The sequence below is a fragment of the Aquarana catesbeiana genome, linkage group LG06 (assembly GCF_042186555.1).
Source record: "Aquarana catesbeiana isolate 2022-GZ linkage group LG06, ASM4218655v1, whole genome shotgun sequence".
In the NCBI taxonomy this organism is placed as follows: domain Eukaryota; kingdom Metazoa; phylum Chordata; class Amphibia; order Anura; family Ranidae; genus Aquarana; species Aquarana catesbeiana.
Genome location: NC_133329.1, coordinates 37251338 through 37265875, shown reverse-complemented (window position 1 = coordinate 37265875; position 14538 = coordinate 37251338). Strand labels below are relative to the sequence as shown.

At 43.2% G+C, this 14538-nt stretch overlaps 1 protein-coding gene across 2 annotated transcripts in view; it reads left to right on the top strand.

Annotated features, from left to right (window-relative positions):
• Nucleotides 1–14538, top strand: part of LOC141148312 (guanylate-binding protein 6-like) — a 119890-nt gene that overhangs the window by 13230 nt on the left and 92122 nt on the right. For both annotated transcript variants that reach the window (XM_073635630.1, XM_073635629.1), the window contains exon 4: nucleotides 1432–1541. In XM_073635630.1, the coding sequence (XP_073491731.1) occupies nucleotides 1432–1541 (110 nt within the window). The remainder of the gene's footprint in view (nucleotides 1–1431; nucleotides 1542–14538) is intronic.

Sequence of the window (14538 nt, the reverse complement as noted above, 5' to 3'; positions counted from 1 at the left end):
TGTTGATTTTGCCAGTAGATCCATTATTTTTCCTCTTCCTTTACTAGGGTGACAACTCTGTTCCTTCTGTAGTGAAATCACACAGCAGGGATGTCACCCAGTGAATAGGGTTGCCTTAGACTGGCATGTAGATTTAAATTGGTTTAAATTGGCTTTATATAAGAGACATATAAATAAATCCCAATTCTGGCTCAGTGTAATATGGTTTCGCAAATTTTTCAGTTGAAAAATTTGATGGACAGCTTGGTCTGGTAAGTGGAAAAATAATGAACCAATTTGCAGGACCAGCAGGCAGTAAAACTATGTGTGTGAAAGGGGGGGGATGCAAACTTTATTTAATGCTTTTGACAGGCTGCTTCCAATGCACTTTTTTGCAGAGTTTCACTTTACTCTAACCATTATATCTAGCGTTAACTTAAAGTAGAACTAAAGTCACAACTTTTTCATTTTGGATAGAGTAAGGGAAAGTTATAACCCCTGTCAGGTTTTGTTTTGGGTTTTTTTTACCATGTGTGTCCCATTGGGGAGATTACCCTTCACTTCCTGTTCTGGAAGCACAACACAGGAAGTGAGAAGAAATCTCCCCAAGTTGAGGGGAACTCCCAATCACATTTGTCCCCACTGGAAAGATTTGCCCACACCTCTTGTTCTGGTGGCACAGTTCTACATTTTGGATTTCCCATCACTTTCTGACTCTGTGTTATGACCTGTACACACGATTTGAAAATCGTACAAAAAATACAGCTTTGGAAGCGATCGTACAATGATCGGATCGTTAGTACAGAGCTTTCTAGAGCCAATCCCGACAGTTAATCCGATATTATCCGATCGGACAAGCACAAAGTTTATTCTCATATGATACCACATCGTATGATTTCCGTTCAATCAGCACAGTTGTCGTCCGAAAATATAATAGGAATACACTACAACACATGACATCACTTCCGATTTTTTGTTCTGTCGTACGAGAATTTTCGTGACTTTAGTAAACTCTTCATATTCGATATGCAACTAGCATGCAAAAAAAAACAGGAGAGGAGGGATCTTCTTAAAGTGGAACTAAACCCCCCTATCCTTTTCAGCCAAGGAAACTGCCATCTTAGCCTCTGATTGATCTGCAACTGCCATGATGCTGCACATGTGATCAGTTATGACAGCAGCCATTTGATGGTTTGCCAGTTTGGTTGAAAGCACAATCATATGTGACAGTTAGCATTGCTGGCATGCCAGGAATGTACAGTAACTGGTTTTTGAAACTGTTAAATTGATGAGTTTGGCTCCCCTTTAAAAGAGATGTAAGCCACAATTAAAACTTGACAGATGACCTAACCATCCATCATTCTATCCAAAACCAAACATAAAAGTTCTACCCTGCAATTTCATACTTAGCTCATTCAATGTTTCCATAAATGTAATTCTGTTTATTTTTAGGGGGATGGCAAAAGCGACATCAGGATTTTTGCCCTTGCTGTCCTGCTTAGCAGTGCCCTGGTCTACAATAGCAAAGGAACCATCGACCAGGACGCCATGAACAAATTAAAGTATGTTTTTATAATAGTCTACAAGAAAATATAGCAGATGACAAGTTGTGGGCACTGAGCATGCTACACTTGGCCAAAAAAACTTAGTCAAAGTACCATTCATAAGATGTGTGTAGTCCATCCTGTTCTCCTGCTCCCATGCTGTTATCCCCCTCACAATTGCTAGAAATTTCCAGCTATGAGATAGAGAATACAAAGTATCATTGTTAATAAACATTGATCAGACAGGAGATAGAAAGATCTAAAGCAGGGGTCTTCAAACTATGGCCCTCCAGGTATTCAGGAACTACAATTCCCCTAATGCCTAATCATGTCTGTGAATGTCAGAGTTTTACAATGCCTCATGGGATGTGTAGTTCTGCAACAGCTGGAGAGCCGTAGTTTGAGGATCCCTGATCTAAAGTAACATTGATTATAAACATTGATCAGACAGGAGATAGAAAGATCTAAAGTAACATTGTTTATGAACATTGTCCAGACAATGAGCGAGAGAAATACACATTAACATTGTTACTTTTGTATCTACGTTGGTTTCATTAGTTTACAGATCAATTGAATGAGTTTCTATCTGAACATGTCAGTATTAAGCATTTGCCTACTGCACACTTTCACCCCCTTCCTGCCCAGGTCAATTTTCAGCTTTCAGCGCTCTCACACTTTGAATGACAATTACTCAGTCATACAACACTGTGCCCACATGAAATTTGCGTCCTTATTTCACACAAATAGAGCTTTCTTGTGGTGGTATTTAATCACTAGTGGGTTTTTTATTTTTTGTGCTATAAATAAAAAAAGACCGAAAATTTTTGTGAAAAAATCCCTTTTTCTTTGTTTCTGTCATACAATTTTGTAATGTAGTAATTTTTCTTCATACATTTTGGCCAACATTTTTACTGATACATGTCTGTGGTAAAAATAACCCAAATCAGTGTATATTATTTGGTCTTTGTGAAAGTTAGAGAGTCTACAAGCTATGAAAATCATTGAAAATTGATGACACCTGACGGCCTACCTCATTTCTTGAGACCCTAACAAGTCAGGAAAGTACAAATACCCCCCAAAAGACCCCTTTTTGGAAAGTAGACGTTCCAAGGTATTTAGTAAGTAGCATGGTGAGTTTTTTGAAGTTGTAATTTTTTCCCAAAATTCTTTGCAAAATTTTTTTTTTTTTTACACAATTATCATATTAACCATTTGCTGACCTCCCGCCGTCGTTATACGGCGGCTGTTTGAAGTGGAATATTGTTGTTATGGCAGTAGCTAGCTGCCATAACCCCGGTATCCTCTTCTTCAGCGGACTGTCGGCTTTCAGATAAAAGTGGTGTCAGTGGCGGATTTGCTGCAAGATCACTTTTATCGGTGGCGGAAGAGGGCAATCGGATCCTATCCCCTCTCTGGTATGGAACTGGGAAGATGGCCCCCACCCCCTCCATACCATTGCAGGGCAGAAGCAATTTCAAAATGTCACTTCTGCCCATAACTCTTAAAGGGACATTTTTTTTTTTTCAAATTTTTTTTTTTATAATAAAAGCTGAATTTTAACTACTGGTCAATCTGGGATAATGACACAAAATCAAAATAGCGGCGCTAAATGTTTGTGCACAAGGCATATTTAATCCCCTAAAGTGACATGTGACTGAAAAAAACTCAAAATTACAAATGAGAATATAACTGACATGTACTAAAATATAATAAATGCTAAAGCAATAAATTAACAATAGCACTAAACACCCTGTGACAAGTGAAGTGATATGATGTAGCTAGTAAAGCCACAAAAAAAACAAAAAAAAGTTTATATAAAATATATAAAAAATAAAGTCCATAAAATATTGAAGGGGATCTATAGTCGATGTGAAGATCTCTTAATCCATTCACCACACCAGTGTGTCTGTGATTCCACTCCCCTAAAGAAACGCACTCACCGAATTCCAATGCCTACATTCTCATGTTAGGCTAAAGCGCATTTAAACCACATGGATAGGGTTTTAGAGCAAGCATCCAAACTCCAGCCGTGCATCTCATATAATCTCCATATGTGAATGAAAAAAGTGTACCAGAGTACCAGTGTACTCTGGAAGCCTTTCAAAGCTTCCAGAGCAGCAATTAAAACGGCCACGGTGGACCCAAGGTGTGCAGGCATAAGGTTGAATCTCACCCCTCCCTTGGTCCTGGATCTAAACCTGCTCATCAACTTGCTAGTGTCAAGTTGACAAGCATGTTTAGATCCAAGGACCAAGGGAGGGGTGAGATTCAACCTTATGCCTGCACACCTTGGGTCCACCGTGGCCGTTTTATCCTTAGTCACTTTTGCTGTTTTTTAACTTGTACCATGTGAGTTTAAATCTTGGAGGCTGTTTAGTGTTTTCATTAAAGCTTTTTTTACAGTATTACACTATTGGTACACTTCTTTCATTCACATGTGGAGATTATATGAGACGCACGGCTGGAGTTTGGATGCTTGCTCTAAAACCCTATCCAAATGGTTTAAATGCGCTTTAGCCTAACATGAGAATGTAGGCATTGGAATTCGGTGAGTGCGTTTCTTTAGGGGAGTGGAATCACAGACACATTGGTGTGGTGAATGGATTAAGAGATCTTCACATCGACTATAGATCCCCTTCAATATTTTATGGACTTTATTTTTTATATATTTTATATAAACTTTTTTTCATTTTTTTGTGGCTTTACTAGCTACATCATATCACTTCACTTGTCACAGGGTGTTTAGTGCTATTGTTAATTTATTGCTTTAGCATTTATTATATTTTAGTACATGTCAGTTATATTCTCATTTGTAATTTTGAGTTTTTTTCAGTCACATGTCACTTTAGGGGATTTAATATTCCTTGTGCAGAAACATTTAGCGCCGCTATTTTGACTTTGTGTCATTATCCCAGATTGACCAGTAGTTAAAATTCAGCTTTTATTTTTGGTCCTTTTAAGTGGCAGCTTCCACATATTCTTTATCTATTCAGAGGCGCAGTGGCGGTATTTTGAGTAGTGGCGCCTTTTTCTCAATTATACCCACAGGATTAAATTTTTTTTTATTGCATTTTAGTGTAAATAAGAGATCTGAGGTCTTTTTGACCTCAGATCTCATATTTAAGAGGACCTGTCATGCTTTTTTTCTATTACAAGGGATGTTTACATTCCTTGTAATAGGAATAAAAGTGACACAATTTTTTTTTAAATAACAGTGTAAAAATAAAAAGTAAAATAAATAAGAAAAAAAAAAAAGTTAACGCACCCCGTCCCACCGAGCTCACGTGCAGAAGCGAATGCATATGTGAGAAGCACCCGCTTATGTAAATGGTGTTCAAACCACACATGTGAGGTATCACCACGATCGTTAGAGCAAGAGCAATAATTCTAGCCCTAGACCTCCTCTGTAACTCAATACATGCAACCTGTAGAATTTTTTAAACATTGTCTATGGAGATTTTTAAGGGTAAAAGTTTGTTGCCATTCCACGAGCGGGCGCAATTTTTTTAGTGTGACATGTTGGGTATCAATTTACTCTGCGTATCATCATCTTTCACAATATAACATTATTATTTAATTATTCAAAAAAGTGTATTTTTTCCAAAAAAAGTGCGCTCACAAAACCGCTGCGCAAATACGGTGTGAAATAAAGTATTGCAAGAACCGCCATTTTATTCTCTAGGGTGTTAGAAAAAAACAATATATAGTATTTGGGGGTTCTAAGTAGTTTTCTAGCAGGAAAAACCCCTGATTTTAACCTGTAAACACCAAATCTCAAAACGAGGCTCGGTCCTTAAGTGGTTAACAGGTTATTTCTCTCACAGAGCAAATGCATACAACAAAAATGCATTCTGCTACTCCTCCTGAGTATGGCAATACTATATGTGTGAGATTTTTTCACAGCCTGGCCAAATACAGAGGCCCAACATGCAGGGAGCACCATCAGCTGTTCTAGGGACAAAATTACACATCTAATGTCATGACCATCTATAACAATTTTGAAGGCCCTGGAGCAGGACAATGGAATTGCCCACAAAATTACCTCATTGTGGAAAGCAAACACCCCAACTAATAATCTATAATCTATATAATAATATATATATGATATAATATAATCTATGAGGCATAATGAGTCTTTTAAACAGATGTTTTTGGAAAATGTGGAAAGAAAATGAAAATGCATTTTTTCTTTTACACAAAGTTGTCCATTTTTTAAGATTTCCAACACATAGCAAATACATAGCAAAAATGACACCCCAAAATACATTCTGCTACTCCTCCTGAGTATGGCGATACCACATGTGTGAGACTTTTACACAGCCTGGCCACATACAGAGGCCCACCATCCCACAAGTAGCACTGTCAGGCATTCTAGGAGCATAAATTTATAATTTCCTGACAACCTATCTTTTTTTAAGGCCCTTTATATTTCTAACACATAACATGTACATACCAAGAATTGCACTCCAAAATAAATTCTATTGAGGGTAAATAGTAAAAAGTATTACCTGTGATTTTAGTAGTGTCCACAGAGGAGAAAATTGGTCCAGGCAGCAGGCAGGGATGTGCTTAGCGACAACAATAGTAATTTTCCAGGCAGCAGGCAGGAATATTGTCTATAGTCAGCACAAGGATATTGTCCGCACAGCCAAAGCATTTGTCTATAGGAATTGTCCAGGCAGAGACAGCCAGCACAGCCATAATACTGGTCCTGGTACACAGTTACCTCCCTGCACTCATTATTGTTACCGCTCTCCAGCCCTTCATAAACATACTGCCTCCTGCTACAACTAATTATTTCCATAGTCCAGGTAGCAGGCAGAGGTGTGGTCAGTTTATGCGGCAGGCAGAGGCATGATGGCAGTAAGTCAGCAGCAGCGGGCTGACGGCCTAAAATCAGGTAAGACAGGGGCACAGGGGTAGAGGCTTCTCCCACCGAGATCTCTTTTGAAGCCTCCAGACCCTAATCTGGAAATTACGAAACCCGAGGAAACAAAAAAATTTGTTTTATCCATCCGGAAAAACAATTCTGGAGCCCCTCACATGTGAGATCCCTGTATACTACAGTAGCAGGGCAACAGATCAGTCCAAGCGGTAGGCAAAAGCATAGTTGAAAAAACAGGCCAGGGTCAGTTCACATGGAAGGCAGTGGCATGGTTATTTGAGGAAGCATGGAAAATGGTCAGCATAGATGATGAAAATGGGGAAATGGTTAAAAATATGGGCTAATATTTTAGGGATGTGTGATAAAGTCAGAAGCATTCATCAATTTAAAGGCTGGGTTAGGAGGGACACTGGGGACAATGGTAGCTGGTATCTCTTCGAAAACATCTTTTTTGGCGTCCTTAGCCTGCTTCATATGGTGGAATGTTGTCTGGGAAGTGGCGCTCATGAAGTCGGCTAACAGCATCAGAATGAAGGTCTTCTGGGGGGTCTTTGTTGATAGATGAGGGACGTGACAACTTCTTCAATTAATTTTAGTGGGTGGGGCTTTCCGTGGATTTGGTGTAGATTATGTATGCATTATAAATAGCCAAATTAATTGGATAATTGCTACGGTCTTGTACCAGAAACAGGACCTCCTTATTGACAAATAGGGCTGAAGCATTTGGTCGTTGAAATCCACTCCCCCTTATGTAGAGATTGTAATCTTGGACACATGTTGGCTTTTCAATGGGACCTCGTCTTCTTTGAACCTCAACTGTATTGTCATCATGGATGGTGGACATCATGTGCACATTTCTGTTATCTTTCCACCTCAAGGCCAGCACTTCATTGTATCTCAAAGTTGCTCTTTCCCCCCTTCGCAGTTTTTTGTTGACTAGAGATTGTGGGAAGCCCTTCCTGTTTTTTCTGGAGGTTCTGCAGGCCAGGTTTTTGCGAGGTATAGGTGTTTGAAAACGGGCAAGCTGGTGTAATATCCAGGTATAAGTGATAACCTTCGTTCAGCAGTGGGTATGCCAGGTCCCATACAATTTTTCCAGTTGTGCTCATGTAGGCCGGGAACTTAGGGTCTGGAGCTGGGAATCTCTTCCTTCGTATATGCGGAACACATACAGATATCCCGTGGCTCTCTCGCAAAGTTTATAAAATTTTATTCCGTATCTGGCCTTTTTGCTAATGCCGTGTACACATGATCGGATTTTCCGACGGGAAATGTTGGATGTGAGCTTGTTGTCAGAAAGTCCGACCGTGTGTATGCTCCATTGAACATTTGCTGTCGGACTTTCCGCCAACAAATGTTTGCTAGCAGGTTCTCAAATTTTCCGCTAACAAAACTTTGTTGGCGGAAAGTCCAATCGTGTGTACACAAGTCCGTCGCACAAAAGTTCACGCATGCTCGGAATCAAGCAGAAGGAGCCTTCTGCTTGATTCCTTTTTCTCGGCTCCTCGTACATCTTGTACGTCACCGCGTTCCAACGTTCAGAATTGTTGGCCAACATTTATGTGACCGCGTGTATGTAAGACAAGTTTGAGCCAACAACCTTCGAACAAAAATCCAAGGTTTTATTGGCGGAAAGTTCGATCGTGTGTACGGGGCATAAGAGTATATTATTTTATTCCTAGCCTGCCAGAAAGGGTACCAGAGATTTATCCACACATATATGTTGATCGAGAAAATAGAGTTCTACAAATCAATGGGAAAATACATTTCTGAGTGGACGAATTTTACATAATTTATCGTAATTTGGATGATTTCAGGGAGGACACTGGGTATTGTCGCTGAAATGAAGGAAGCGCATAATCATCTCATATCTCAACCTGGGCATTACGACAGAGTAAATGGGCATGTGGTGGATGGGGTTGGTAGACCAGTAGGCATGTCCTTAAATTTTTTTTGTAAGCCCCCTGTTTATGGTGAGGCCCATAAACAATTTCAACTCCTCCAAAGTCAAATCTCTCCACTCCAACGAACAGGCATATAATGATTGGCGGTTGTTGGCAATACGCTGCTGGGCATATAGATTGGTCTGGTCCACGATAAATTGTAGCAAAGTTTCCTTCAAAAATAGATAAAAGCAGTACATTTCTGAGAAATTTTGGGCTTTGGCCTGCACACCTGGATGTGCGGTGAAAGAGGGAATACTTGCTGATACCGAGTCGGAAGGCAGCCATGTTGGGTTGGCAAGACCAGCTGAGAGGTATGTAGTAGCCCTGACTATGGGGACGTGACACTCCAGTGCTCGTAGTTGGGGGATTTGAAGCTCCTGTGCTGGTCCTTGGGCGCGATGCGGTAGCACTGGTACTGGGCCTGGGCATTTGTTCCCAGGGCCTATCGCTGGTGGCAGCACTGGTACTGGGACTGGGAATTTGATCCTAGTTGCTGGCAGCTGCCTGTTTTCCAGAGCACTGTGCCCTTTTAGGAGGGACCCATTCTTCCTTCGAATCATTCACTGATCCGTTGCTATCAATCGGTTCAAATGCTGAATTTGATTGCCATTGGAATCTGATGAGAACCTACCACTGCTCTCATCAGTCATGGAGAGGATCTGGAATGCCTCCTCACTGCTATATACTTTTTTGGACATGCTGCTGATGGCTGTGCAATGGGTGGCAGATGACAGTCACTGATGGGCTGTGCGACGGGTGACAGGTGACGTTCACTGATGGGCTGTGTGATGGGTGGCAGGTGACATTCACTGATAAGTGATGACGGTGTGACAGATGACGGTCACTGATGGGTGACTGGCAATGATCATTGATAGGTGACGGGTAATTGGCGATGATCACTGATGGGTGACGGGTAATTGGCGATGATCACTGATGGGTGACGGGTGACTGGCGATGGTCCCTGATGGGTGACAGGCCACGGTTACTGATGGGTGACCAGAGATGCACTATGTGAAAATCCAGCTGCTAAGCTAATTGGTAATGGGTAAACCTACAAAACCGGCATCTCCTATGAAGTGAAACAATACTGCTGGATGAACAGAGAGGGGAGCTCCGGGATCATGTAAACAAACCAACCAAGAAATCCAGCACAAAAAGATCATAGTTCAGAAAAAATGAGCAACAATTTTTTTGTTAACCTCCCTGGCGGTATGATTATTTCAGATTTTTGATGCTGAAAGCGGTACAATTATTTTGCACAGAAATTTGGCGTTTTATATTGTAGGCCTGTAATTCTTAGGAACAATTCACTTAAATCTGTCCAAACAAGAGTCTAGTAGACATCCCGGGTATGATAAAGTTTGAAAAACAAAATCAAAAATTATAATATAATAAATAACTATAAATAATTATAACAAATAATAATATAATAATAATAAAAATTATTCAATAATGTAATCAAATCAAAAACACTGAAGTTTGCTCAGTTGCATAATTGTCGCTTTCGTTACTTTTAGTGTTTGATGACGGATTTCTCCACAAATCACTATCAATCAATTCTGCAAGTGATTCTAATTGATTATCACGGTTTTCTAGCTGGTCTAAAACCACTTTTAATGTAAAGGGACAGTTTTGGTTGCTATGGACAATCTCCAGTTTCCAGGCAGAAAGAACAGTTTTTATAATATAAAACTGCGTGCAGGACACTTGGCAGACCACTAGGGACAAAGGGGATGTGTAATTATTTGATACAGTACTGTAATCTGTAAGATTACAGTGTACTGTATCTGTACTGTGTGTTTTACTTTTTGAATTTGACGCCGAACTCCGTCCCCGTGCGTCGCAACGCTCACAGGGAACGGAGCTCGGTGCTGTGAATCGAGGGAGACACGGCGGCTCGCAGATCACAGCAGGGAGACATTGCAGGATCCTGGGGACAAGGTAAGTATCATCTACAAGGATCCTGCGATGCAATCCCAAATCTGGCTCGAGGATACCGCTTTTGGTATTGAAAATCTTCTTGATGGTCTTTACTAGCCATGAAGCAATGGTGCGTGAGGATGCCGCTTGACCTCTCCTGAATCCATGTGGGATGATTAGGAGACTCTCCATCTTTCTGATGGATTTGGTTGCCGAGAGGTATTCCAAGACGTTACCTTTGACATCTAATGGGTGAGGATCGCCCTGATCCGTGCTGAGTGCTGGGAGATTAATCTTCTGGTTGAAATGAAAAGATGGGGATACCTTGGGGATGAAACGATCCGAAGGTCTTAGGACTAGTCTGTCTGGAAAAGCAACCAGATATGGTTCACTAACCATTAGAGCTTGCATCTCTGACACCCTTTTAGCCGATGTTATGGCTTTTAAGAACGAAACTTTCAGTGTTAGATCCCAGAGGGATATGCTCTCGATTGGGAAAAAGGGTTCCTTGGATAGTGCTTCCAAAACAACTGAGAGATCCCAGAATGGGAAGGAGGGTTTTCTGGGGGGCCTCAGTTTTAGACAGGCCCTTTGAAACTGAATCACAAGAGGATCTTGTGCCCATTTAACTCCTGTCAAGGCGGACAGGGCCGACACCTGGACCTTCAGCGTGCTTGACCTAAGGCCTTTCTCTAGGCCTAATTGAAGAAATTCCAGGACCTGTGACACTGACGGGGAGGATGAGTCCCAACCTTGCTGTTGAGCGAAAGTGACAAATTTCTCCCAGACCCGTCTGTATGTGTTGTTGGTGGTAGGTCTTCTGGCCTGGAGTAAGGTATCCACCACCTTCTGGGAATAGCCTTGCTCTAAGTACCTAGCCCTTTCAGTCTCCAGGCCATCAAATGCAGTTTCTCCGGGTTCGGGTGAAGAAGATGACCCTGGGAGAGCAGGTCCGTCGACAACGGGAGGAGCAGGGGATCTGCCGTGTTCAGCTGCATGAGGGTAGTAAACTATGGCCTCCTCGGCCAGAAAGGAATTACTGCTACCACCAATGATGTTGATTTCTTGAGCCTCAGGAGGAATCTCGCTATGAGTGGAGTCAGAGGGAAAATGTACCCCAGGTGAAAATCCCAGGGGTGTTGGAGGCAATCCGTCCCCTCCGCCGAAGGAAATGGTATCCTTGATAGGAATCTCTGGCATTTTGCGTTTTCCGGAGTTGCAGCTAGGTCTATCTCTGGTGAGCCCCAGGTCCGGGATATGAGAGCATAGGCCTGGGGACTCAGAGACCACTCGTTGTTGGAGGTAAAATTCCTGCTCAGTAAAATTCCTGCTCAGCGAGTCGGCCAAGATGTTCTGGACTCCCGGAACATAAACCGCCCTTAGGTCCAACAGGTTCAGCTGTGCCCATTCTAGAACAGGACGGACCTCCTGCATCATGGACCTGCTTCTGGTGCCCCCTGCCTGTGGATATAGGCGACAGCCACCTTGTTGTCCATCCTCAGAAGGACATGCTTCTCCCTCTAGTGAGAACTGAAGGCCAGGAGAGCCTGAAACGCTGCTTTCATCTCCAAAACATTCGACACTGAGTCCTGTGTCCGGAATGGCCAGCGGCCCTGAGCCGCGATGTCCTGATAGTGAGCTCCCCATCCCTGCAAACTGGCATCTGAGGTCACTATCTTATGATGAGGAGTGATTATATACTTGCATCTTCTCAAGTTGTAAGGTCATGTCCACCAATTCAATGATTGTTTTACCTCCTGAGAGATGAAGATTGGCTGGGACATTGACGTTCCATTCCACTGGCGCAGGAAGGAGATCTGGAGAGGCCTCGAGTTCCATTGTGCCCATTGGACCATTGGAATGGTGGACGCTAAGGAGCCCAGGATACTGAGACATGCCCTGGCCGGTAGCATTGTAGCCGAGATTGCCCTTTTCACCTTTTGTATTAGGAGAGATATTTTTTCCCGTGGAAGTTCCACTGTGTTCTCCCTTGTGTCCAGCTTGGTCCCCAGAAAGACCATTCTCTGTGTGGGATGGATGTTGCTCTTCTTCCAATTTATCAGCCACCTTAGGGACTGCAACGTGGAGACCAGAATTTTCCGATGTTGGACAAGAGATCCCTGTCCGTCTGAGAGAAGTAGGATGTCGTCCAGGTAATGGCGGACCCTTAGTCCCTTTTCTCTCAAGTGGACTATTACAGGCAATAGGACCTTTGTAAATGTCCTGGGTGCGGTAGAGATCCCGAACGGGAGGCTTCGGAATTGGAAGTGCCGATGGTTTAGGGTAAAACTGAGACATTTTTGGAATTCGGTATGGATAGGGATATGTAGATATGCGTCCTGGAGGTCGATTGACAGCATCTAATCTCCCAGGTTTATTGCTTGGAGGATTGATTGAAGGCTTTCTATTTTGAATGTTTCTATCTTAATTGACCGATTGAGGTTCTTTAGGTCCAAGACTGGACGAAAGTCCCCTGACTTCTTTTTCACTAAGAAAAGTGGGGAATAGAAATCCTTGCCTCTTTGAGATAGCGGCACCTCCACTAATACTTGCTTTTGGAGCAGATCTTGAATATACTGGACTAAAGACAGTCTTTTTTCTCGGGAAGGAGGAAGTCTGGTTGATCAAAATAGATCCCTTGGGGGGGCGACCTCTGAAAACCCACCTGTGCCCGAAATGAATGGTGGATACCGTCCATGGGCCTTTTATCATTCCCGCCCAAACCAGTTTGAACTTTGTGAGTCTGGCATCCACTACCGCTGGTTGGGCGGGCGTACCTTCAAAAGGACTTCTGGTCATTGGAGGCAGGGGTTTTGGGTTTCTGGAATTTGAGGAAGGACGTCCGGGGGTTCTTCCAACTTCTTCTGTATTCTTTCCCCGGTCTATAGGATTTTGCATCCCTGTATCTCTCCGGGAGATTACGCTTAAAGGGAGGTGGCCTCTGTTGTTTCGGCCTCCTGTCTGATGGGATGAGACCTGACTTCCCGCCTGTCACCTTAGAAATTGCAGTATCCAGCTTTGTCCCGAAGAGGTTTACCCCATCGTACGGAATTCGGCATCAATTGGATTTTGAGGCAGGGTCCGCTGACCAGGGTTTAAGCCATAATGTTCTTCTGGCCATTACAGCGGCTAACATGGACCTTGATGCGGATCTAATAGTATCCACAGAGGCTTCCGCCACGAAATCTCCCGCAAGGCTAAGCTCTTGTAGGGCCTTAGTGATCTGCTCTTGATCTGCGCCCTCAGTGACAAGTTTTGCCGTAGCAGAAGACCAGCTGGAAATAGCTTTTCCGACCGCAGCTAGTGCCACCGCTGGTCTGCAGGTGCCTCCTGCAAATAGGTAAGCCCTCTTAAGGTCTGTATCAACCTTCCTGTCGAGCAAGTCTCTGAACGTCTTCAATGGGGAGCGTCACATGCCTGGCTAGACGCATCAAAGATGCGTCTACTACTGGAGGGGAAACCAAAGGGGATACCTTGGGTTCCTTGAGCGGGTACAATTTGGTAAGTCTGTTGGATAGACTAAACTTCTTTTCCGGATTCTGCCATTCCTCTTTAATCAGCTCATCTAACTCATCGATGAACGGGAAAGCCTCCGGAACTTTCTTGAGGTTTGGGAAATACTTCCTCTGTTTCTGCTGTACCTCCTTAGGCTCCTCCCAGTTTATCGCTTCCTTGACCGATCTAACGAATGGTTCCATAAGTGAAAAATCAAACAAACCCAGCTGATGCTTCAAGCTCTTTATCGTCCGACGGGAATTCTTGATCCCTTGATGTACTGGGATTTGTAGGTGAGGCGCTACGGGCTATAAACTCCACATCAGGAGTTGAGACTTGGGGAGTAGAGACTCCAGTAGGTTCTATGGAATCCAGCTCTTTCTCCCTGGTGGCTTCATCTATGCACCTGCGACAAGCCAGTTTATCTGGTAGGGCTGTGGCCCTGCATACCCAGCAAGCGTTCCCGGCCGGGCAGGAAGGGTGCGCAGAAGGCTGGTGTCTACATGCAGGGGATCTTCTGTGGTAGGAACGGCTATGCCTTGAGTAGTATCGACTCCTCCTACGGCTTCCCCTGTGGCCTGAGCGGCTGTTTCTGCATGAGCGGCTGCGTCTATGGCCGGAGCGGCTTCTCCCGTGTGAAGACTCTCTTTGCCTTGACTTGGATGATCTTGCGGACCTGATAGGACTGACCATTTATACTCAGCGTTAGTACGATCCTGCTCTCTTTTTCAGTCTTCTCTACTTACCAACTGGAATCCCCCCCCTTACC